Source organism: Numenius arquata, chromosome 1 (genome assembly GCF_964106895.1).
Source record: "Numenius arquata chromosome 1, bNumArq3.hap1.1, whole genome shotgun sequence".
Classification (NCBI taxonomy): Eukaryota; Metazoa; Chordata; class Aves; order Charadriiformes; family Scolopacidae; genus Numenius; species Numenius arquata.
Window position 1 is genome coordinate 41,944,233 of NC_133576.1, and position 26,163 is coordinate 41,970,395.

The 26,163-nt window shown below is 41.1% G+C and overlaps 1 protein-coding gene across 1 annotated transcript in view; it reads right to left on the reverse strand.

Annotated features, from left to right (window-relative positions):
• KCNJ6 (potassium inwardly rectifying channel subfamily J member 6) overlaps positions 1–25,576 on the reverse strand; it is a 40,387-nt gene extending 14,811 nt beyond the window's left edge. Inside the window, exon 1 of the mRNA XM_074165379.1 lies at positions 24,649–25,576. Coding sequence (XP_074021480.1) covers positions 24,649–25,576 — 928 coding nt within the window. The remainder of the gene's footprint in view (positions 1–24,648) is intronic.
• Positions 25,577–26,163: the final 587 nt, after the last annotated feature.

Genomic DNA, 26,163 nt, shown 5'->3' on the forward strand with positions numbered 1-26,163 from the left:
AAGCAGCTATAGAACTGGCACATGCTGGGTCCTACGTGCATAGAGCATTAGCTACTACTTATTTGGTACAACTCAGGTTATTTGTTTCTTGTGTTTCCTATCAATTTTTAAATCACATTTTATTCTGATTTTGCTGGAAATGGAGGTCAATGCAAATACAACAATACAAGCATAGAATGTATTATGCCAATAAGTTTGCATCAGAATCTAGCAGCTCAGCGGGGAATGAATAACTGAGGCTCAGAAAGGATAGTACTAGTAATGTTTGGCTCTTATTTCCCATGACCTTTTATCTGAAAGTCTCAAAGGAAGGGAAATAGCATTATTATTTTTGTTTTACCAATGGGGAAACTGAGGCAGAGACCAGTGACTTGCCCTCAGGCCTTACTGAAGGTGTGTAGCAAAAAAATGCTATTGTGGTAAGGATACACACATTTTGATAGTCATTTGGGGGCATGCTGGCTATCTGCTGTCCTTTGATGTGAGCTAGGAGGATTTTTTGGCCTAAAGCACTGATGCAGTTTTCATGGAGAGCTAATGTTTTGGAACAGCACTTTTTTCAGATCCTGTTATTTCGACATGGGGCAAGCTTCTGCTTGCTACCAGGGTCTCAGCAGAGCTCAAAATCTTACCTAAGATCATTTCTCTCCTTTGCTTTAAGCAGAGCAGAATATGGATGACAAAACTGGAGAGCTTGTTTTGGGAACAGAAGGCGGATGTGATGGGTCATGTTATGGAATGTGAATGTGTTTTCCTGGAGTCACAATTGTGCTTCCTCAGCCTTTTCCTGTTCTCTGCACACTGGAGCTCTCCCCTTCTTTTAATCGCAAATGAAAAATTTCTGCTTTCAGAATAATGGAGATTTTGCCTGTGGGTGCTGTGACAACATGAGGCTGTGGCACGTGCACACGCACGCACATAGATATGCAGAGATGTACAGCAATACCGAGGTCAGTGATTTTGCGGTTCTGCTATACCCAAAATAGCAAATCCTTGATGTGTGAGCCTTGGAAATCCTCAGTCTCTTCAAATGCTTAATGAGATAGGTTGATTATCATCAATTGAAAATTACTTCTGTCGCATGAGGGGAGGAGAAGAGAATTTAACTGTCAGCAGTGAGAAGACAATTAACAGACTTCAGAGAGGCACTGGGACAGTTAAGATGTTGTTACAAGAAAATAACTGGGAAATGATGGATAGATCAGGCTATTATAAGCATATGGTTAACCTGAACAACAAATCACCACAAAATATTGTGGTATGATGGGATTAAATCAGCCAACATAGTGAGCAAAGCTCTGTTGCACCATCACAGTGTGGAAATATTTGGGGTTTACATTTTTGGAAAAGTTTAATGGTATTTCCTCCCTCCCCCCCGCAAAAAAAACCCCAACATTTGTAGAGCAGGAAGCTTCACTTGATTTCTAATTTGGGAAAATGCTGTACCAAAACTCATAATTCTTTTTCTGCACAGTTTACCAGGGTAGTATTACACATTTTGGCTGCAAGAAAACTCTGTAATAAATGATAGCTCTTTCAGCCTGTTGGCAGTATACAGTCCAGCCATCAGTCTTGTAAATGTTCCCATAACCATTGAAAAGTTGAAATAATTTGGAACTGTGGCTTAACACATTATTAATCACAGAGCAAAGGGTTTTCTCTGATTTCACCAGGAATACTAACATAAAAAAACCTATGATCCTCTCAGATGCCAGCACAGGGATAAAAGTGCAGCTAATCGTATACTGCTCCCATGATTGAATACAGGCTTCCAGCCCAGTATTTCAGGGAGCATTCCTCAAAGTTTGGTCAAGTATGAAGGCTTTAATTTATCAAATCCGTTTGTGAACTTGGCTGGGTTATGTGTGTGTCGATGTGTGTGTGTGTCTGCAAAAGAAGGAGAAGCCGATTAATATTTTGTTTACCTTCCTGACTGATAATGAGAAAGAGAAATATGATATTTTCTCCTTGTGAACTGACTGCTCTAGCTGTGATCTGTGCCTTTTGGGCTAACTGGTGATCACATTTCTACAGGTTGTCAACTAGCCAGCTGATGTGTCCAAAGCCAATGGCAAGATGATGGCCCAATCCAGGCTTCACAAAAGTCAAAAGTTATCTTCTGGCTATATTTCTTGGCTTTTGGAAGGGAATGGTTTAAATCTGGATGGGCGTGGGTTGCAAAAGTCTCTATAGGAATGGGGTTGTTCTTCAGGATCCCTTACTTTTGGGAAATGTATCCAGTTTTTTGTCTGACTGCTGATTCACCTTAATGTTTGTGAATCCAAGTGTGGGAATACAAATGGAGTTTCAACAAAAGAACTCATCCAAAGGAAATCAGCTGAAAGTAATGAGGATGTCATGACTTGAGTTATTAATATCTAAAAGGTATAATTCAGATTCATGAACTCTGCAATACCTAGCAACAATACCACAACAGCTTTCCACTACATACAGTGCCACATTCAAGCCAGATCAGGCTGGCCTGCTGCTGTTTGGGTTATTGTTGTACCTTGAACTAAATCGCTGTGAACAAATATCTCAAAAGAAGGAGCACAATCAGAGCCCTGACACTCCTGAATAATGCTGTAGCTTGCGATTCTGTTGCTAACATGAGAAAGATGGAGATTAAGATGGCGGCTGCAGAAGAAAATTCACTTTGCAGCCTTTTTACACTGTCATATTTAAAAGAGAAAGAAACAAGTATAACTGATGAGGTGTGATGCTTTAGAGGAAGACAGTTTGGATTTGCAAGAAGATTTGAACGTCTTGTTTTCCCACAAGAGCTTCCATCTCCCTTTGTAAGCTAATTTTAAAAGTTAATGGACTAGATCCTTCGATGTGCTAATACTACATTGTACTGCTTCAGTGGTGTGAAAGAGCACTAAAGCAGTCTCCTTCTGTTGCTGGAGGTTTTCCCTTGTACCAGGGAACTGCTGGGCAATACGGGTCAGGCAGAAGGGATCTTTCATAAGCCCTGATATGTGTGGAGCAAAAGCTTCTGGGAAAGAAGCAGGATGAGAGAAGTAACTGTACACTCCGATTTTGAGTGACGACTGCCGTGTGGCTGTGGGCTGCCAGCAAAAGTAATTCTACAAGCTACTGATAGAACAAATAGACCCAAGACTAGAAGGGCACTGAAAGACTGTCAGAGGTGTTTTGCTTTGCCATGGCTCCTCCACACAATCAGTAGATGTGGGTCTGTGCCACTTTGGACTACATACTTGGAAGAAGGCTTGAAAAACGGTGAGAGATAAATGATTACCTTCTTGCACACTTCCTCAGGTGTGTCTGACAAAATGACCGGTTCCCTTTTTTTGTTTTGCATGAGTTACACCTACTGGCACATGGCTGTGGTCGGTGCATGCTGTTCTGAGCTAGGCACCAGCTGCTCTGGGACCTGAGGGGGATGCTGATCCAGCGGGGACACTGATACACCCGCTGTGCAGCCAAAGGGGAGTCTAAACTAAAGGCTAGAGCCTTGGGTTGTGCCATCTACCCAAATCCTTCACTGCACCCCCTTACTAACTCCATGCTTACATGGTCTGAACCAGGGGGCTTGGAACGTTTGTGTCGATACCCTGAAATGCCACAGGATTCAGGACCAATGATGTCCATTAAAACAGCACCAACTGCGATAACACTTACTACAAAGAAGAGGAGGCTGGCAGGGAGCAGTAACAACTTTAGCTGGCCAGTTTTAATCTCCTTTTTTAAGTCAGTCTGACTCCAAGCCAGGGAGAGACACTGAAAGGAGGACTGGCTGCAGGGAGAGAGGCCCAAGCTCTGCCCTCTGTTTGCTTCACCCTTCTGATGAGAATGCAAGCCCACAGTAAACCAACATGAACGAGGAGTCTATAAAAGGAAACAGAAGTGAATAGGCAATCAGACTGGTCACTGCTTAAACTTGGTGCCATCATATAGAAATAGTTTAAACTTCCTGCAGCTTAATTCTGTCATCATGCAAGGGTTTAGACAGGCTTTCCATTTTGGACTAGAAGTTTTCCACACAAGAGGTTAAGGTTATTGTTGCTGTTTTTCAGTTGAATGAATGATTTCATTGGAATTATTCTGAAACTAAAGATGTGGAGAGGTCTTAAGCACAGCTGATGATTCTCCTTCATTTCAGGTAAGTGGACTGACGTGGTCCTTATTCATCTCCTACCTAGGCAATACAATGCAATTTAGCAGGGCATAAAACCATGGGTCCAATCCATGCCAAATGCCAAAACACTTCCAGAGGTACATCTCACCTGTCATTTAATCTCTACAGCAAGAATAAGAATCTTGTGCTTATTTTCAAGGTGCTCATTACTTGAGAAAACAATAACTGTGGACTGTTTCCATCTTGGGTAAGGATGATCAAAACAGAACTTTCCTGTTTTTACAGAGGTGAAAGACTGAAGAATAAAGTCCAATGACAGCTAAAACTTAGTAAAATGCCAGACAGGCATTTTTGACCTTGTCTTTTTAATACAAATACAGAATAGCATGGATCAAAGACAAAATAGAACCACCCATCACGTCTGACACACAATTCTCCTGATGAAAGGAGGCTATGGACTACTTCCAATACGTTTAAGTCATGCTGCATAAAGTCTTTGGATACTGCAGCAGGAGGGATCTGTCTGTGAATGGGACGAAAAGGAGCTCCCTGGGAAGACAGTAATGAGACCAACAGGGAACTCTTCTTCCTGGGAAAAGTGTCACTTACAAAAGGAATCTTGTTTTTTGGGGCAGTCAGGAAGGGGCTGTGGGAAATGATACAGCACTGAAAAATCTGAAGTACAGAATTGCAACTTGAGTGGTCAAGAGCATCTTTTCTTTTTCCCCAGACAAGACTGGGAACAAGATGAAAGGGCAGGTCTGAATTTTCCTTTTCTGTTCCTCTTGTGCCAAATGTGAGGAAGCAAAGGGTAAATCAGCTAGGCCACCCATGAGCAGAGTGGATGGCTCAGTGGGACAAGCTTTCAGGGATCATGACCATCTAAGCAGCTGGGGTGGAGGGCTGATTCTTTGCTTTGCATTAGGCTTTGATACTCTAGAGGGGACAAAATCTCCAGGCTAACCCAAAGATTGCTGCTAAGCCACTCCCATACTGCACTTCCCTGAAGGACTGCAATGCAGGAGCAGCACAGATAGCATCCAGGCTAAGCAAAAATGCTGTGTGATGGAAAACTGAAGGTGTAGAGAAGTGGCTGGCATAGGAGCAGGCTTACCCCTTCTGCCTGTTAGGTTAGCATAGATTCACAACGTCACAGAGAACTTCAGAAAGACATTTGATTCCAGAAAAAGTTAGTCCTAAATCTTAGTTTTTCATGGCAACTTGGAGAGGCATAACTCTCAGAGTGTATCTGTAGGTTGTTAATACCAGAACACAACCTAGAATGTCAATAGCAGTAGCTGGAGAAGTTTTGAACTGTGCACATCAATGTGAGCTACAAGAGAAGAGCAAGTTTCCCATGTTCAGGAAGAATGTGCCTGCATTTTCTGTGTCCTGAGCCCTTCTGGTCCTGGTATTGATAATGTTCCTGCTACTGGTTGTACAATTCAGCATTTCGAGGTCATCAGCTCAGGTAAACCTGAGTTGAATGTAAATCTGGCCCCTGTGTGGCAGATCTGCCTTAAGGGGAGGGCAGTGGGGAGGATGAGAAAACTTTCTTTACTTTTTCCTTTTGTCTATTTTTTTCTCTTTCTCTCCTTGTCAGAGAATGACAGATGCCTGTATGTCAAACCGACACACCATCGGGTATAATCTTGAGCTGAATGAAGGCTGTAATTTGATTAAGGGGTTCTGGCAGCTTTCGAAACAATGGCAGTGTTTTAAGATTGAACCAGGAGGATTTCATTCATTAATAGTGTAGGTGCTGCATAATACAGTTTTCATAAACCTTTCCTACTGTAGCAGCTGGAACATCCCTCTGTCTACTCATCCTGCTGAATTCAGAGGGACTGAATAGAGCTGAAAGATCTTGTGAAAGGGGCAGCTAATGAAGTGAAACTTCAGGGAGGCTGGATTCAGCAAATGAAGACCTGCAGTGATTTGACAGCTGCTGAGAGGTCTGTGTGGAAAAAAAGCTGAAACTCTCACAAAACACAGAATAGGTTTGAGATTAATTTCTCAGCTCTCAGTTCACATCAGTGTCACAAAATTAATAAACTGGTGTCACTTGACAAAGTCTGTACTTACACATGGGGGCTGGTATAAAACTAGTTGAAACTCAGTAAAGTTGATTAAAGTCCACGATGTTGTCAGTGCAGATACAAAGCTTGAAGTGAAAAGCTATAGGTCAGAATTGAAGAGATGTTTTTTTTCACTTGGACTTTCTCAGAAAGTAGTCCAAATTTTTTCTCCTGTGTCCCGTATGAGGGCCGTAGTGGTGGGGTGGGAATCAGACATGTGGGTCAGACCTAACTGCTCTTAGCTTGAATGGATCAGGTTCACTTGGACTCTGGTTTGCAGATAGATAGATGGGATGGCCTAATGGAGCCTCCAAGAGAAATCTGGGTTCATAAACTGCACTTCATATTTATGTTTTGGCTAGAACACTTTGGATGTAAGCAAGCTAGTTAAAATAACTGAATATTTTTCTGTTTCTCTGGTGCTATGAAAGACACTCCAAGGAAAGGTGGAAAGGTCTCTGGTTTCTTTCTGATGGAGCCAGGGTTAGATGACTGGGCTGACACTGGAACATAGGTTTCACTTCTTTGGAAAGGGCCAAAACATCATAATAAATAAAGGTGTCTCCTGGCCTCAAAGAGAAGGAAGACCCAATCTTCTGTTAGAAGGAAGGGAATCTCTTTTTCATTCCTGAGAGTCTACTTCAGTAGCACCCACGCACTGTTCCTTGTATTGGAAACTTAATAACTTCACTCGAAAATCATGCCTTTTTGATGGCAGTGGAAATAACATGACTTTTAAACAAGTAGAGGAGACTGTCATTGAAGTCGAGCCAGTTATGTGGGAGTCAGATGATTAAGGTAGATATGATGTAGGAGGGAAGAAATACTATCATTTGGAAAAAATACTGTGTTTTGAACAGGTTTAATGTTCTCTTCCAGGAAAGTGGGGTTGTTGTTATTAAGTGCATCAGCAACATTAGATGCTGGGCTTGATTCTCTGTTGATGTGCCTTCTCTGTAATTGTTCACATCCATGCAAATTGCCTATAAAACGAGTCTAAATTGTTACAGAGTTGTACAGTTCAAGTCTAGTGTGTGCTTACTTTTTCAGATGTAGAAACAAAGAGGCAGAGGGTGAGGTAAGAGAGAATTTCGGTCTTACCCGGGTCACGCCAGTGTCTACCTGTCAGTCTGTATTGCAGCAGCCCAGGGATCTATTTTCTCATCTGTTCATCTGTTTCATTCTTGTTGGCCTGACCTGAGTCCTAGTTCAAGGTTGTGTGATGCTCTTCAGGGGGACAATGCTGCTCCAGCATGGATAACTCACCCCTTCCAGGGCTCTGAGTCACGTGGGGGTCTCCAACCAGCCTCTGAGGCTTCAGCCCAGCAGCCTTAAAGAGGCTGTTACGCTGGTGTGTGCAAACATTTCCTTAACTTATGCCTTGGCTTAAGGCACGTGCTCAGCACCTTGACACGCAGCGGTGCCCAAAGCTGGCACCACTGCAGGCAGTCAAGTGCCCTGAGAGCAGCTGCAGGGCAGCGGCAGCAGTGCGGGGAGAGCGTGGTGTTGCGTGTGAACTGGGCACCAGCTGATGCTGAAAGGTCTAGGCTTTTTCTGAAGCAGGTTTCACCTCTGGAGTTTCAGACCCTCTGCTCCTTTCTTTGCTGTCCTGCTTTTGGAGCATGGCTTCTTCACTGGGCCTGTTCCTGGTTTCTCTCTGTGGGACCAACCCAAAGCCAAATGAGGCCAAACGACTTGGATCTGAGCATTTTTTTCTCCCACATCTTATTTCAATGTGGAAACAAAGAGTATTGTGCAAAATTTGGGAGTTCAAATTTAGAGCTTGAAGTATTCATATTTAGGCTTGAAGGACTGATCATAGGTACTTTTTTTTTTTTTTTCTAATTAAATGGTCTTGCATCAATTACTCTAACACGAGAAAGGTGGGAGGAAGCAGAAAATCTGCACTGAAAACCTAATAAGTACAGCATCTGAGGTAGATCTAGTGTAATATTTTATGGTTTGGATACAATAAAATCCCAGGTAGTGATTATGCAAATGTAATAAACCCTGGTGACAATGCAGTTGGACTTGACTCAAAGCGACAGGATTCTTTCTGTTGATTTCAGTGAAGTCAGAGTGTACACACACGCTGGCAACTGCTTCATCTTAGGGTCTCAGCATTTTAATATAAGCAAGTGCTCTCTGGGTAGCAGCCCATAGCAATACCTTTCAAGATCCTGTGTTTTACTATCAAAATGGTTTTCTGCTGTAAACAAACTTCTCCAAAAGCAAATTTCCATTTCTCCTCCTCAACAAATTTGTACAAGTTTCAAACTGGTAGAAAAATAAGATAAAACATAATCTGCCTCTAAATACTTTATGCCAGGTTGTAGAAAGCAGCTAATTTATTTCTTAGCATGATTATTCATTTCTGGATTTGCAATGGAGGAGTTAATTGACCCTGACTGCAACCGAAATGACAACCGACTGTTGTATAACTCAGCCGACAAGATATTCTGTGTTAGCAAGTACATTTTGACTTGTATTAGCTCTACTTTTCTCTAGCCTTCCTTCCCACATATGTAAACACCACATCCACAAAATGAGTTAGAGGACCCCATTACTCATTTATTACTTTGCCTAGGATTTGAGTGACCGTGTATATTTTAGTGGCCTCTGCCCAAACACTTTACCTGGTACTTATTGCAATCTTATAAACTTGGGCGTTTTTAAAAATCTGTGATTCAAAATTCATTGAGAAAATTACTGTTCTTCCTTGGCAGATTACAACACTTTTCAGGGTCCCTTTAGCACCAAGTCTTCAGACTCACGATAATGAAAGCTGAAGATTTTACAGTCTGGAAAACAGCAGGGTATTACCCCAGTACAAATATTGTTTTTATAAGATTTTCTAGACTGAGCTTACTGTAATTACATGACATATATGGAAAATACAGTTGCTATATATTATCACCACCTGCTTGGAATACCCTCTTTATATCAGCATGGTTTCATCATTCAGTTGTAATGTGATGCTACATGTGTCTCATGATAAAGACATTATAACACATATTATAAATACTAGTATGGATTTATGAGCCGACCTGCTTTTTTTTTGCTTTTGCTGGACCAATTGTACACTGAGTGCTAATCTTCTGCCAGTACACCTGTTCCTGCTAAGTGCTATTTTCTTCTCCTTTTGTTCAAACAACCTACAGGTACGTTATGTATTTTGTCCATTTAAGTAAGTTATGTCCATCCTCAAATTAAATATTAAATTGCTTTAAAATTTATTTTTCCTTATCTTATCAAGTCCTGCATAGCTGGATAGCATAGTAATCGATAAGATGTGGTATTGCCATAGGAAGTTAGACATCACTCCTACCCTATGACTAAATGTCTCTCAAGTGCCTCCACTTTGTTGCAATTCCTCACACCAGTCTTCCTCAGTCCCCTTTCAGCTCAGTTCAAATCAGCCTATAATTTTTCACCTCTAGCTTGGCTGCTGATATTGATTGCATCACTGGAGATTTACATTACTGTTTTGGCCCCCAAAAGATGAATGTGGTCATTTTCTGTTCTCTCCGCAGAGGTTTCTACATCACAGCAGAGCACTGGGAGAAAGCCGGAAATCAAAACTGGCTGGAGAACATGGGAATGAGGGACTCACAGCACCAACCTATCATGCACTGCAGTCCTCAAGTGGAAGATACTGTCTGAGTATCTGGATATAAATTGCTATGATTATTTATTGTTTTTTGTGCATTTTGTATTTGTTGCTTCGCAGACATCAGTAAAACCTGGTTGCTGCCTTTTCAGCATCACAGGTTGGGCTACTGAGCTCTTCAGAAGATAATTTTGAAATGTTAAGATTGTCTGCCTATTGGGTTCTCCTAAAAAGAAGGGAGAATATAACAAAATGAGGAGGAGGGGAGTATGGCAATGTTATAGTGATGTCCAGACCTCATATTTTAAAGAGGGTTTCCTGCTCAAGAAACCTCCTTGCTTCTGAAAGGAGAGGGGCTTAACCTGGAAAAAAATTCCAGGGGAACTCCTGGAGATATTTTAATTGTTTTGCTCTGAGCGTTCTTCTGGTCTGCTTGATGCGATATTTACATAGTGTAATGAAAAAAGTTTTGAGAGAGATCTGACCTCTGTCTTTGCTGCCATGAGGATCAGCCTTGAGATCTGTGTGTGTTTACAAGAGCCTCTAGCTCTCTGCTCTAGTTCTGTTATATTTTAAATGAAATCATTAGCACATATTTGTAATGGACCTGCTATACCTGGTATAATTTTGGCTCTTGGTTCTTTTCTTTGTAACAGATTATGCACTAAATCACATATGACAGATGGAAAGCATGGTAGGAGGCAGTGAACTGAGTACACAAGAAAGTGAGGTAGAGTAAGGTGTATTTTCATGGACCAAGCATTTTCATACATAGCAGTGTTTGCATTTGCCATGAACAGTTTGTATTATGAAATATTCAAGATTTGTTGGGGCTGTCTTTATAGAACGGCTTGTTCCATCCATACGCAGAAGGAACAGTGACTGCGGAGAACAGAATGACTGCAGGACTGCTGCAATATGGCATGCCCAAGGGAAAGACATCCTGCCTGATACCAACATTCCTCCCATAGGTATGGAGTCTCCTCAAATATTCTGAAGTCCCCTTTCAATAGACAAAACTTCCAGTATGGGTACTTTATCTAGATGATAAACATTTATCTGCTTCTAATCTTCCATTTGTCTTTTAATTAGAGTCTTAATTGCTTCTCCTCTGAGGCCATTAGGGAGTTGACAGGCATTGCACAGCTCAATTTATTCCTTTAGGGTCCTAATTCAAAGGCCACCAGAGACTGAGACCTACTCCATAGGTTTGGGAGAGCTTTGCATCAGTTTCAAAGTTGTATATTAAACATTTGATACACATTGGTAGAGGGTGTTTCTGGACTGGATTTCTATCACTGATGGCTTTTGAATATTTAAACAGTATTTTATATCCCTTTGGGGGGTAAAGGAAGGCTGATGTAGGAAGGTTAAGATTCATGTTTTGTGTCTTAAACCATGGTCTTGACTAATTTAACAGGGTTTTAAAACCCTGTTGTAGTTGTGTTCGAGCCCTGAGGGAAGAGTCTTAAAGAGGAGCTTGAGCATAGCTATAGAATAAGCTGGAGCACAGACAGGCAACTTTCATTCAACTGTTTCTAATTCATCTTTAAGTTGAAAAATGAGTACTGGGTCTACTTTGAAATATTTGTCTTTTGAAAAGACTTAGATCTTTTCCTCATTATTCTTTGCTACAGAAAATAATAATAAAACCTAATTTAATTGTAAAATCAGGAAGGGGAACAGAGCGGTTGTTCTGCAAGGGTAGAGCTGGAGGAAGCCAGTTGTGAAGGGTGGGCTTGTGGTCATTCTCCAATAGCTGCTGTAATGCCTCCCTTGATGTCCTAGAATCATAGAATCATAGAATGGTTAGAGCTGGAAGGGACCTTAAAGATCATCGAGTTCCAACCCCCCTGCCATGGGCAGGGACACCTCCCCCTAGACCAGGTTGCTCAAAGCCCCATCCAGCCTGGCCTTAAACACTTCCAGGGATGGGGCATCCACAACTTCCCTGGGCAACCTGTGCTTCACCACCCTCACAGTAAAGAATTTCCTCCTAATATCTAATCTAAATCTCCCCTCTTCCAATTTAAAACCATTACCCCTTGTCCTGTCACTACATCTCCTGACAAAGAGTCCCTCTCCGGCTCTCCTGTAGGCTCCCTTCAGATGTTGGAAGGCTGCTATGAGGTCTCCCCAGAGCCTTCTCTTCTCCAGGTGTATTAGCTCCCTGTCCTGCCCTGCCCTACACTGCAGATCATGTTGGAAGTTCTGCGAGTGACTGCTTTGCTGTGTGGTCTTGACACAAAACCGTAATGGTACTTATGGCCTGAATTTCCAAAATGAATATTCTGCAAAAATGCACTTGAGTTGCTGTGGCCAGGGTTCATAATATGAAGCCAGATCAATCACTCCTAAAGCGTCAGACTTGATTAGCCAGGTGCTGGCAAACCACGGGGCAGTTGTGTTGTGAAGGCAGCTGCTGGCCTCTGTCTTCCTAAGAGAGCCTGCCCTTGACTCATGGTAGGAGAAGGGCATTTTCCTCGATGGCAAAGACAAACCTCCTCCACTTCACAGCTGTGTAGATGTGGCTACTGCCTTTGAAGCAGATTTTTGGCCAGACAAGAATCCTTGACTGACTTGAAACCTTTGGACTCTTCTACACTTTTTCATGGCATCTGTCATGGCCCTATTGACAGTTAGAAACTCATTGTGGCATTTATTATCTGAAAAAGTAGCTCATTTGTTGTGTTCTTACTGTAAAAAGAGAATAATGGAAAAAGAATCTGAAAACTATGAAAAGGGAATGGGGGATTTTCCTGTCCTGGAAATCTAAGTGTAATAAATTAATACTTCTCATGCAAGGGTGAAAAAAATTGAACCTAATGGCTGGTTAAAAAAAGTGCCAGTACAATTTAATTGAACTGGCTGAGTCATAAATCTTTTTTTGTTATGGTGGTGCCTGGCAGTTCTGCTGTAGTCAGATTGATTTTCCTCCTTTAGTGGTAAACCCCTACTCTTCAGTTCACATTAGTCTGCATCAATCAGAAATGTGGAATAGAAGTTGTCAACCCTTATGTGCCTTAGGGCTCCCCCTAAAGGCAAATCTCAAAAGTCTTGACTCTGTTGCTAGATACAAGGCTACCAGTTGTGGTAATGATGATGACAACAATGATGATGACAATAACAATAATGATAATTGAGCAATTGCTTGTAGTTGGATTTTGTGTTGGCAGTTTGAATCACACAAAGACTGTTCAATGGAAAGACAAGCAGGCAATCATAGCCGTGTTGGATGCCCATCTCCATCTCAACCTCCCTCACTGTCTAGAGGGGCAGAAAGATGCAAAAGAGGGTGACTGTGGCCAGGGAAGTGGGACAATATCCAGGACAAGCAGGGAATGCTGTGAGTTCATGCACTCTTTGGATCACTTTTCAAAGACTAGTTGTCTGACGGAGCACAGCCTTACAAGTTTAAGATTTCCTCTTCTATCAGACCTCCTGGAGCAAAGCTTGGTTGTACAGGCTGCCTGCCTGCCCAGAGCAATGAACTCATGCTCCTTACCCAGCTCTGCCTCCCCTCTCTGAGGCATGACTGTCTCCAGTGGCTCAATGGTGGCTGCAGAACAGCTTTCAAGTATATAAAACACAATTTCTTAAGTGGTGACATGGGAGAACAATACCAGTTGTTAGCTGGGCTATTCATTTTTCAAAGCCATTCAATTCTTCACAGCTATAAAACACTAGGAGGGTCTGGCTTTGAGTTTTATAATCATAGGCTGGAAGGGATCTATGAAGTCATCTGGCCCTACCCGCTGCACAAAGCACAGCCAAATAACTTGAGTCACTTAGGGTTTATGCAGTCAAGTTATGGGTATTTCCAGGGATGGTGATTCCCCTATCCCTCTGGGCCCCTGTTTCAGGGTCTTACCAGCTTTATGGTTAAAAAAAATAATTCTTCCTAGTGTCTAGTCAGAATTACCTGCGTTGCAACTTGCACGTGTTGCCTCTTGTTCTATCACCCTTTTCGGTACATTCCATCCTCTCTGTAAACTCCCATTAGGCAGGTTCACATAACAGTAAGATCGTGTACTGTCTCTTCTGCAGGCTGAACAGTCCCAGCTCCCTCCTCCTCTCCTAGCGTGTGTTCTGTGCTTCAGCCCCTGACCATCTTGGTGGCCCTGCTGGACTTGCTCTATTAAGTTCCTGTCCATCTTGTACTGGGGAGCCTTGAACTGAACACAGCACACACAGGAGCTGGCATCACAAATGATAGATAGAGAGGAACAGTCACTTGTCTCAAGCTGCTGGGTACACTTTTACTAACACAGCTCAGGATGCAGCTGGCCTTATTCACGATAAGGATTTATTTTGGTGTGTATCATTCACTTGTTTAATAGCTTGTGCTGTGCTAAGAGTTGTAGTTTAATGAATTGCTTAGGAGTGTGTTTGCAGAGACTTTTACTCATTTTACTCCAATGAATTATGTGTGGGCAGCAACATTCATTGTACGTGCAAACCTGAGCCCATTCATCTTCTCTGGATGCCTGTACCTAAGGACAGAGATAGCAGTGGTGACTGCCTTCCTCATCTTGTCTTTTTCCTTTTCTATTCTCGCTGTCACTTTGGTGACATCAGGGACATGCTAGCCTCTTCCAACTCCATTTAGCCACAGCTATGAATTCAATGACAAATCTCTGGGGCTTTGGATCCCTTATTAGCCTTGGCCAGTGCCATGAACTGTCCTGAAGTAGGTGTCTTGGCTGCCCTTTCCCCTTCCTTTTCCCCTTCCTTTGCTATGATAGTGGCCTGCATTCACACTGACTTAACTGTAAGACACTGCCCTCATCCGGTGCTCAGGGTGTGAGGTCAAATCCTGATCAGTTCTGTCTGGAGAAACTATTTGTATAGTTCATGGCTTTTTAAAATTAAACTACTGGAAGGAGCCTGGGAACCTACAACCTGGCATCCTTTGCAGGGCAGAAAATACTGTAGAGCATGTGCTACCCTTCCCACTATTTATTTCTGAGAAGTTAGTGGGCTGATTCAAATATTCCCTCTGATTCGGTTTTCTAAATAAAATTTTGTAGTTCTTCAGAAATCTCAAATGGGTTTCTCATAACCACTGAAAATTTGTTTTTGGTGATCTCTTTCAATTTTGCTTTGTTTTCATGTTTTGAATGTTTCTTTACATCAAGTTTATTTATTGGCTATTGTAAGAATGGAATAATTCAAAATCAACAATCCTATATTTATTAAAATTCTGTTTTTTAAACAAAAGGTTTGTTCCATACCACAGAACTCCCAAAAAATGAAAATTGTCAAAACCAGGAAGAACCAGGTGGTGAGACACTGGAACAGGTTGCCCAGGGAAGTTGTGGATGCCCCATCCCTGGAAGTGTTCAAGGCCAGGTTGGATGGGGCTTTGAGTAATCCAGTCTAGTGGGAGATGTCCCTGGCCATGGCAGGGGGGTTGGAACTAGATGATCTTTAAGGTCCCTTCCAAACCAAACCATTCTATGATTCTATGATATGATTCTATGAACAGAAATCTTGGGAAGCGTCATGTCTCATTTTTTCCCTAATTCTCTTGTAAATGATGGGAACGAAGGAGAGAGAGTGAGCGAGCAATAGCACGAGGCTGATCGCACGGGCTCTTTGTGCCTTTCAGATTTGTTGCCACAACAGCTGCCTCATTGCTCCCGAAGATCCTCTCTCTTTCCATCTCTTCTGCCAATACAGCAGTTCTGGAGAAGTGAGGAGTGGTGTACAACCAGAAAAATGAGATGTGGGTTGATTGGCAATTATAAAGCTTGTCACACAAGGAAATGCTTTTTAAATCAAAATCAGCTTTATAATAATATACCATAGATCAGCATAATTTACTGGGACATTAGCACCTAACGTTAGCACCTAATGACTTGTTAAATTAATGTGACTGTTGTAAGCTGAGAGCATGCTGCATTGGAATATGGCTATTTGGTAGTGTATTCTCATGTTGAAGATCTGGATTGTCCTCAGTAGAAAAAGCAGGCCAGCTTCTCTCCAGGTGTGCAGCACAGATTAATGCTGCTACGAGTTGCAGGTCAGAGTACTGAGAAATGTGTGGCTGCTCAGCATAAGCAGTCCATGTGCGTATGCTGCAGTCGGTGCCTACGCCGTTGCTTGGATTTGGGCTCAGACTCACCAGCGTGGTGTTAGTTGGCTCCTCTTCAGTGACACAAGCGAGCAGCTCTCTGAGCCCCCTTTGGCTACGTGGAGCTCAGCTGCTTTGTAGTGTCAGGGTGGTGAAAAACAGGCAGAGCACGTCAGCAAGTCCAAACTTGTGTTTGTTTTTCTTTGAAATGCCATGATTGAGACCACTGAGACCATTGCAATTCTTTGTGATTTGTTTTTGCTGGAAATCTTTGAGGACGTTTTTGTACTGGCCTCAGGAAACCCAAACGCTATGCCATAATGGGAGTTTTTAGTGCTGGCAGCAGCTTTCTAGGATAGAAAGCATATATTTGTAAGTCTTCTCTGTCTTTTTTTATGTAGTAAGTGGGGTTAGCTGCAGTCCACAGCTTTACTTTTTTTAATCTATCAAACTTTGATTTTGAATTTCTGATTTACTTAACAGCTTTGATTGCTTGTTCTTTGATCAAGCTCAAGGTCACTTTTGACTTTACAGTTTCTGGTCTATTCAATTTTGTGAAAACATTCTGCTGAAGTTAAATAATCTATCTGCTTACATTCATTAGAAACCGATGTAAATATTTGTAACTTTGTACAGAGGCCTTACTGTTATCAAGGAGTGTAAAGTAAAATGTTTATCCTTCATTACAATTCAGTGAGACAAAACAGGAGGAAACAATATTGTACAGTTAGAAGTAAATAAGCACCAACGGGAGAAGTGAAAAGATGTTTTAGAAATATGGGCAAGAACAGAGTTTGCCAAAAATATTTCCCATGATTTTGAACTGCAGGCTAGTTAAGTATGCTTCATATCTGGAGATCAAACCCAAGTGAACAAGGTAATCAACGTGAAAGAATCAGTTCATTTCGGCAAAAGTTCCACGGATGAGACACTGCCCTAACTCAAATCAGCGTGTGCCTGGGATTTCATTGCAGGGGCTCAGCAGCCTTCATCTCCAGGTTGGTAACAACCTCAGATGACTAAAAGTGAAAGCCTAAAATTAGAAATGATAGCTATACTTTTCCAAATCAGCTGTTTCAGTGTTGACCCCTTTATTTATACCATTCCAAGAGCAAGTGGAAAAACTGAGCATGCTCAGGTTAATAGCTATTGTCTTGAAAAGTGCTCAGAAATGTAAAAGGCACTTCATTGTCCTGATGCATTTCTCTGGAGGGCTCAGAAACCATGTCTCCACTTTGTAAGCAGGTGAAAAATGTTCAGTGAGCTAATTCTGTCTGGGGCATGCTTTGACCTGGGTAAGGCTGCTGTGCCCTTTGCAGACAATCATCCCTTTGGTTTTGCAAAGTGGAGATCTTTGTGATGGAGACTGCGTGGGCACAGGGGACTGAAGCACTTCTCCATGCAGCTCAGCCTCTACTTTCTTGGTCCCTCCAGTAATATACAGTCATTCCTCAGTGTTCGAGCTGGGTCTGGAGACCCAAGGACTCTGCAGTAGCAGCTTCGCAGATGCTTTGTTTCTGTGCTACAACTGCTTGGAAACATAATCGCTTGAAGCTATGCTGGAGGCAGTGATGTTTGTTAAGTGTCTGGCACCACAGGGTTTTCGGGGGAGTCTGCCAGTGGTGGCTGGTGAGGTTTGGGCTCGTCAAGGAGGAGGGTGCCAGCACAGCTTCCTGCTGCGCCCTTCTGCTGGGGAAACAGCAACAGGGACAGTGTTAAAGCACAACTTTGTGATCCTGGGTCCCGGTTTGGGGTGGAGCAGAGCCACCTTTCTGTTCAGTGAGAGACGCTCTTACTCATACTTACTGCTGTGGAAATCAGAGTCAGCTGACTTGACTGTTTACCCCAAGAAAGGGTTGACACCTGTGGGGAGGAGTGGACAGGTCAGGTGACCCAAACCTGACCAATAGAGTACTCCATCCCATCTGCCCCAAGATCGGCATAAAAGCTGGGGGATCAATGGGTAGGGTCTTCTTCAGTGGTTAGTTTCTTCAATGCTCTCTTTCTTCAATGACTGATGTTTGAGGAGGACCTTGTCAGTTTGTCTACCTTTGATCCCAATCCATGGGTTCCTGAATCACCATCTGGAATCCAGTTCCCTTTTGTCACTGAATCCAGTCCGGAACTTCCACAGTGTCTGCCAGTGACATCTCCCTGGCAGCTTGATGCAGGTTTATATATATTGTATCTATTTCATTGTTTACTTTTTATTTCATTATTAATATTTCATTAAAGTAGTTTAGTTTTTTTTTTCTAATCTCATAAATCTCTTTATTTCTCTTCTTCTTCTCCTTGGAGCGAGAGGTGGAGGAGAGCATCTGTCATCTTGTCATTGGCCAAGCTGGCCCAAACTGTGAGATTCTGCCATTCCTATGGCCATGGAGACCATAAGTGCTGCAAGGGATAACGTGTGTAAGCTCCCTAGTGAGAAGGGGTGGTGAGCAAAGGCCATCTATCTCTGCTTGCCACTGTGCTAGGAAAGGAGTGACGCTGACAATGGAGGTCCAGGGGAGTGTGCAAAGAACTGGAAGTTGCACTTTCTCTCTGCCCAGAGTGACCTAATACAGTTTGCAAGGAAATGATGTTCAAAATGAAGCTCTTCTGCCAGTTTGTTTTTATGTTCAGACCAGAATTATTTAAGAATATCCAATTAGCTATAAGGAAGTGTTTTTTATACAAAGGGGCTCAAACCTGTTTTTTAGGGATCTTACTTTTTAACATACAAGTTACTGCCTGAATCTGAATATTGTATTTGAACATTTACGGTTGAGGGAGGAGCTGTAGTTGTGAAGAGTTGAGCAACTAATTGGTGAGAAACAAATGGAAGATGGACAATAGGCTACTATAAAACACTCGGTAACATGTTTGTATAGTACAGCACTATTCAGAGAATGAAGCAGTTAAACAAAATATATAATCCCTTTTCCATGCCTTCTCTGAAAGTGATATAGACTCTCTCACCAAAATTTTGGTTGAAGTACTCACAATCAGCATATTTCTTTTCTCATGAACTTTGCTCCCTTGACTTCTTGCCGTTTTGCATATTGTTTTGACTATTGTGAAATTCTAATTGCCTTATTTAAGCCTTCTAGTCTCCTTCATGGAATAGACTAATCTTTTCTACCTGCAGAGAAAGCTTCTTGAAAGAAACATCACAATGAAATCCGAGTGCCTTTCTTTGCCGGTATTCGGAACTCCAGCTCATGACTACAGTCACTTGTGCTAACATCCCTAATTTTCTGTGTTAGAATTAATAACAATGAAATGTTTTGTTAGAATTAACAAAATGAAATGTGAGCAAGGAACATAAGTGAAAGGGATTACTGGCAAGCACTAGGTAAATGGGGGTATATGAGAAGGTGAACCTAGATGTCTAAGTCTAGTACCTAGCATCAAGAGATGTTAAAACTCTTAAAACAGAAAGAAGGGAGAACTAGACTGGAGAACCTTTGTATTCCAACCATTCCTGAAGTGATGATGATCCATCATAGAGCAGAAGCCATTTACTCTTAACCCTGTTTAAATTGAGTTTCAGTCAATGTACGTTGGTCACATCCCAGAGCACAACCAAATCTACTTTCACCAGTTGCCGTACAGAAACACTTGGCTATGAGAAATCCTGGTTCCTTTCTTCCTTTCATCTACATCCCCTTAATAAGTAATTTGAGAGCATACACATCTCTTCTTTGAATAGCAGTAAAAAATTCTACTGAAAAACTGTAACCCAAGCAAGACTTACTTGGAGAGAGAGCAAAGTCTGCTGAGATGTTTTGAAAGGTTGGAACTGCTAACATACATATCAAAGGGAGATAGTTGTTAGGATTGGGCAAGGATAATGGATAAATATTGCAATTCATCTGGGAGAAATAAAAAAGACAATAAATCAGTCAGTCAAAGGGGCTGTAGAGAAGAGTGGGAACAGTTTTATACAGTGTTTGTCTAGTTGATAGCATCATTTACTATATAAATAACCATCTATGTGAACATTTTAGTGCTTTTCACACACATTTTCCACGGCTGGCAAGAGTGTTTGTTTATGTATCTATAAACCATTCTGCAAATACAGCTCTCAAGCTGCCCGTATGTCAGAATTATAAACGCACCGTATTACAAGTTTATTTGTGAAATTATCCATATGAACATAAAGTTATGTGTTTAGCTTTGTTGCTTATTTTTTGACAGTTATATATATGTTTTCCTCATTTTCTTTCCTCAGTACTGTTTCAATTTTCATGTTTTTATTTTTAGGCAGAGGGAATTGCCAGAGTGTCATCTAGTGCACTCTACTGGCCAGATACAACTTCACGAAGTCTAAGGTTCTTGCTGGCTTAAGTAGGTTGAAATACCTCATATTCCTTTCCTGTGTTAGAAAATGCTGCTTTCCATAAATTAATGCAGGTTTAGAGGGGCGATTTGAACCAGGCTCTTTAGGATTCAGTAACAGGATTACCAACGTGGCTATGGGTTGTTCAGGATACTCCTCTTTCTCTCTCCTTTCTTTGTAACCCCCTCTCTCCAAGTTTCTGTTTCTTCCTCTCACTTTCCCACTTCACCTCCCCAGATTTAAGAGAGTTTCCTTTTCTTGGTCTTGGTTTATTTCCTATATGAGAATACACATTTGGAAGTCTTGTTTGATTTTTTAAAAATGACTAGTTTGCTCAGGATGATAAGACCTCCCTTAAAAAAGGATTTCACTAGGCCAAAATGGCTTAAAAATTTCAAGCCTATTGTTAGGAAGAAGCTATTAAGTTATCATAAAAAATTCTTAATTGTAGGTTTCTTTTAAAATTTAAAACAAATAAGTTCTTGAAATCCAAGCCTTTGTGTCTGCTGTTTAGGGGAGACAGGGTTCAGGATCTCTGAGCCTAAGTTTTTTTTGTTGGTCTAAGGAAAAAAAAAAATTCTCAAGTTCCATTACTATAAATGTGCATACTTTGAGAAATCTCTTAATTGGAGGCACTTGGTGGCACTTTAATATAAACCAACTATTTTGAATGGCAAATATCCAATGCTGCTGAACTGAGATTAATGTGTTAGTTATGTGCTTTCCAGTTAGTTCATTTGCATTTAATGTTACAGCTTTCCCATAAAGACTGGAGGGATGCCAGAATCCTACTTTTTAGGGCTGCCTAAGTGTAGGACCAGAGCTTTTGCTGGTATGGGGCTGTTCTGTCAATGCCGCAGCTGTAGTCTGACACTAAAAGAAACATAAGTGCCTCCAAACAGCTTTCCTATTAAAGGTGGATGTTACTTTAGTTTTTGCAGAGTTAGTATTGATCCTTGCATCTCACTGGCACTGCTACCTATTGTTAGTAAGGTGGGAAATGGAATGAGGACTGCAAAATGCGGAAATAACAGATGACTCCTTCGGATATGGTGATGCTTGGTTGGATTTTTGCCCCCCATTCCTGAAGGCTTGTTGGCTGCTTCTTGACAACGTAATGTACTTCACATCATGATTAATTTTTTGGGGCTTTTGAGAGATATGTATCAGGAAAACCACAGGAGCAAATCTTTGCAAGAGTGTTATCCTTTGAACCCGAAGGAATATTTTTGAATGTTGTTGTAAATAAGTAAAGAAAACCATGCATTGGAAGGTTTCATAACAAACATTTAAAAAAAACAGTCTTGTTTTGAGTTTTTGCTGATGCTGTATGAAGTAGTCAGATTGACTTCACACCTTGTTGGAAGTGCCTTGTTAAAGATTCTGCCCTCAAAATAATCTTCATGGTAGAATGAGTGCGAATAGTCAAGGTGTAGTGATACTTCCTAGGCTAATATTTTGGTATCTGCCTTGGTAAAGACAGATACTTCTACTTCTTTTTTGCATCTCAGAAAGATATGGTGATGCTTCCAAGGGGAATTAGGGGGTCCTTGATTTGATCTTTCTGCTGAATTTTAGTTTGGTTAATTATTTCAATTTCATTTAATAAAATGCATTATTCTTCATTTCCTGTCCTAACATGCAATGCAGAGTTCACATGACACTATATAAACAGTTGTGTTTCATGCTACAGGTAGATGTGCTTTTGGAGCTCTTAAGGTGGAAACTGTTATATATGTATAAAATGATATCACCTGCTCACTAAAACTTTAAACAGAATGATAATATCAATAATTAATAAAAATAATAGCAAATGTTTATAATTAGCATTTTACACTCTGACACTTCTCTTTAAAGGGATAAATGTTGTCAGAGTGGGGAAGCTCTGAAAATAGAGAAAGGATTGTTTTCACTGGTCCAACTTGGGAGTGGCTTTTCTGATGAATAACATAAGCTAATGATCTCAATCTGGTTTTGGCCCATGAGTGACAATACTGAATTATGATATTACTATAGCTGAGGTCACAGCTTCAGCTTTAATGTTTTCATATCCCATGACTTCGACCAATGTTCACAGGTTTGATGGGTAGTGTGTTGCTTGCTCTCCAGGGCTGGAGATCAATTAACAAGCAACTTCTTTCGTTGCTCTTGCTCTACGTTGGGTATAAGAAGGAAAAGTGAATATATGATGTCCTAAATTTGCTTTCAGTGTTTTCCAGGATGTAACTGGAAAATATTTGTAAATTAAAAAAGGGAAAATGTCTAGTTTTGGTAGAAAGTTGGCCTGATTGCACCTTAAAAAAACCCAACCCAATACATGTGGGCAAAGCACAGAACAACTGGCTACTTCCACACAAACATGTTTTAGAGATTGTGCTGGTAATTACAACATTAGTCTTTTCTGATGCCATAGTTAAGCAGCCTTATTTGATGCTCTCCCCTTATGCTCATGCAGCTGCGTGCTAGAGAGCTGACCCAAACAGAACAAAATGGAGCAGCTTAAAATGGTAAACGTAGCTACCTATCCAGTGCTAGAGTAACTCCTTAATCCTGGATGGCTTCAGTGGGCTTTCAAATCACTGCATCCAGCTTCTTTGTTAATATGGATTCTTCTAGCATTTTAACTTAGAGTTTGCCGGTTCGAGCAGTCTGAGAGGTAGCCCCCTCTGGTGAAGGCTGATAATGGCTGAGTGGAAGCTGTGGTCAGTATCAAAGCAGCAAAGGAGAGCCCAGAGAGCTGTGTGTGTGCAGGAGTGAGGATGAGGTAAGGGAGGAAAGGTTAAACAATGAAGAGTGACGAGGCTTAAGACAACAAAGCTACATTTGATGCACTGCAGAAGTATACTGTCTTTTGATCTTATTGGTATTTTCAGTGAGATGTTTTTTTCATACTTCTACTACTTGCCAATCTTTTTTCTGGAAAACATGGTGTTCAGTAAACCTGAAAATATCCACTGCTCTTTGGAATATCGAGTTCATTTAGTTGCAATGCAGAAATTTCAAAATAGTTTCAGACAACAAACAACAATTTCCTCATTGTCTCACCTGAAGGTGATGCAGATGTTTGAAACCTTTGTGCCTACTGCATGTATCAGAAGCACTAAACATTTCATCTTGATTTCTCTTCAGTACCACCTACTTCCTGTAAAATTTGGAAGCCTTGCATTTACCACTTCAAATTCTCTGCCAAGTTCCTTTCAATTTTTTTTTCCTCCATTTTTGTCTCACACGTTTATTATATGGTGACAAATGCAGTTTTCTTCTGACACCACATAATAGATGTGTGAAACACACACACATGTTCTAGCAAGAGACTGCTCTTTATTTCCTGCTCCAGTTGCAAAACATGAGTCAGGGTTAGAAAGGTTCTACCTCTGTCAGAGATGTGTACTCTGCATCCTCAAACTTTCCTAGCTTTTGCCACAGTAGTGGGGAAGAATGGCAAATCTTGTTCTTCTATTTCTATATTCAGTGTTTCCTCCTCCCAAACACATCTTTTCTTTATCCTATAGTCACTGTTCCCTTGTATTGAATATATTTACTCACTTTAGAGATTGATGCTGTCATTAACAGGAAAAAAGTCCTTCCAGCTCCTAAAACAAGTATACCAGCACTCTGACCGCAGGAGGTACAGCAGTTTTAGAGAAAGCATCCTCCTGCTGTTCTGGTTTTAATGCAAAGAAGAAACATGACTAGTCCATTTGCCGTGAATTCCAAACACTCTTTTCTCCGCGTCAAGTGATTCTGACATTCTGCTGTATAATTGTAGATAATGACCAAACAGCCTCTTAACAAGGCTCTGGTGACATAACATGCCTTATTTATATATACCAGCTTTAAGTGTTCTGTACACTTCTGCAGTGTGTAGGGGGCCTCAGTGCAATACAAAATCAGACAGATCTTTTGTGAACTAAAGCAGAACAAGCCCCACGTTACAAGTTAAAACAAAACCAAGCAAACAAGCAAGCAAAAAGAGAAAATTGAACACATTATCACTTCCTACTGGATCCAAACAGGCTAGGAATTTCATGGATGAGGCAGTTATTCTGCAGTTATCCATGTGTGACTGGAAGCAGCAGGAACTATGGTGCTTCCATGTTAATCATAAACAAAGTTTTGTATTGATTTTTTTTTCTAAATCATTTTATCCCACATGGTCCTAGTGGTTGAGTTGCTCCTGCAATAGAATGACAAATAACTGGGTAACACACTGTGAAAAATTTAGAAAATGAGAAATGCTATCCCGTTTTCCAAACAGAGTAGAAAAAACACTAAATCCATTAGGCAAGATGGAACAGACAAACTGGGCATGCTTTTAATGTTGAAGCTAGGCAGATAACTGATGCCTTTTTCAAATATAATGACTATTGAAGTGATTCCTTTAACATGAAGCAAACCCACTGGTTTTCCTTTCTAAAATTAAAGCATTTACCTTATACAAAGTATAAGAAATGTTACCTGTTGCCTCCACCATTCCTTCTAGGATTACAACAATTTCTAGCTCCTCTTTGGGCAACTGGGCTTTGGAAATCTCCCAGAAAGGACTCTGCTGGTTAATTTCATGGCTGATGATCAGTGGTGAAACCAAAAAGAGACGATCATCCCCTGTGTAATAACCTACGTTGATATCTGTCTGGTTGAGTGGTATAAATTCCCCCTCCTTTGTCTGTTTGGATTTGATCAACTTGGCTCGTATTGATGCCTCTACAATGTGTGAATTCCTAAGGTCTCCTACTCGGAACATGAGACACAGCTTTCCATCCCGCATAGAAATAACTGCATTTGTAGAAAAAACCAAGGTTTCTGCCCTCTTCTTGGGTTGGGATATTTTCACAAACATGCAGCCAACCATGAAAGCGTTGACGATAGAACCTAAAACAGACTGCACTAAAAGCAGAATAATTCCCTCGGGACACTTGTCCGTGATGACCCGGTAACCATACCCAATGGTGGTTTCTGTCTCGATTGAGAATAAAAAGGCTGAGACAAACCCATTGAGGTTGCTGACGCATGGGGTCCACGTGCTGTCCCCTATATGATCCATGTCTCCTCGCATGTAGGCAATTAGCCACCAGATCATTCCAAAGAAGAGCCAGGTCACAGTGTAAACCATGACAAAAATCAACAGGTTGAACCTCCACTTCAGATCGACTAAGGTAGTGAAGATGTCAGTCAAGTAACGGTAAGTCTCTCTGACATTCCCATGGTGGACGTTGCATTTCCCATCTTTCCTAACATACCTCTGGATTTTTCTCTTGGCACATTCTTTGCTTATATTTTTTGGAAGATCCTCTCTAGCTTGTTTGGGCAACTTTGGCTGATGGATAGTGACAGGGCTCTCTATGTCCTGCTCCATTGAGTCTTCTTCCAGTACGTTAGCTGCCATTGAAAACAAACAAACAAGAAAAAGGCAGGCATTATTTTTCTTATTATTTCTCTAAGTCAACACACAACTTCTTCCTGTATTACTGGCATGAAATTGCTATTAGTAAATTTATTATCTTTGTTCTTTGCTTGCTTATGAAACATACAACAGAAAAGTCAAATGATGCCAAGCATCTTCAATTTATTGCTAAATAGAAATACTTTGAAGGAAAACTCTTTTATTTCCTCTCTATCAAGTCATCCTATCTACACGCATTCTTAAATTCTGCAAGATGTGTTCAAGCAGACCTTTCTTCCCCCCACCCTCCTTTACAGTTTAAAAAATGAGGTTTCTTATGCACCAAGAAAGATCTTCTGGGAGATAGCGGATATAAATGAGGAAATGGATTTGCTTGGGGGTTTCAGTCAACAAGATGAGCAGAGAAAACGAGCAATTGTTGAGCTATTTTTTTCTATCAATTGCATTGCTATGGGGAAAGTATTAAATAAGTATAAGGATTTAAAAAAAAAACCCAACATTTTTCAGAAAGAACCAATCCTACTCTTGTTGAAGGAAAGGCAGACTTTAGTGTAATATATACCAAGAGC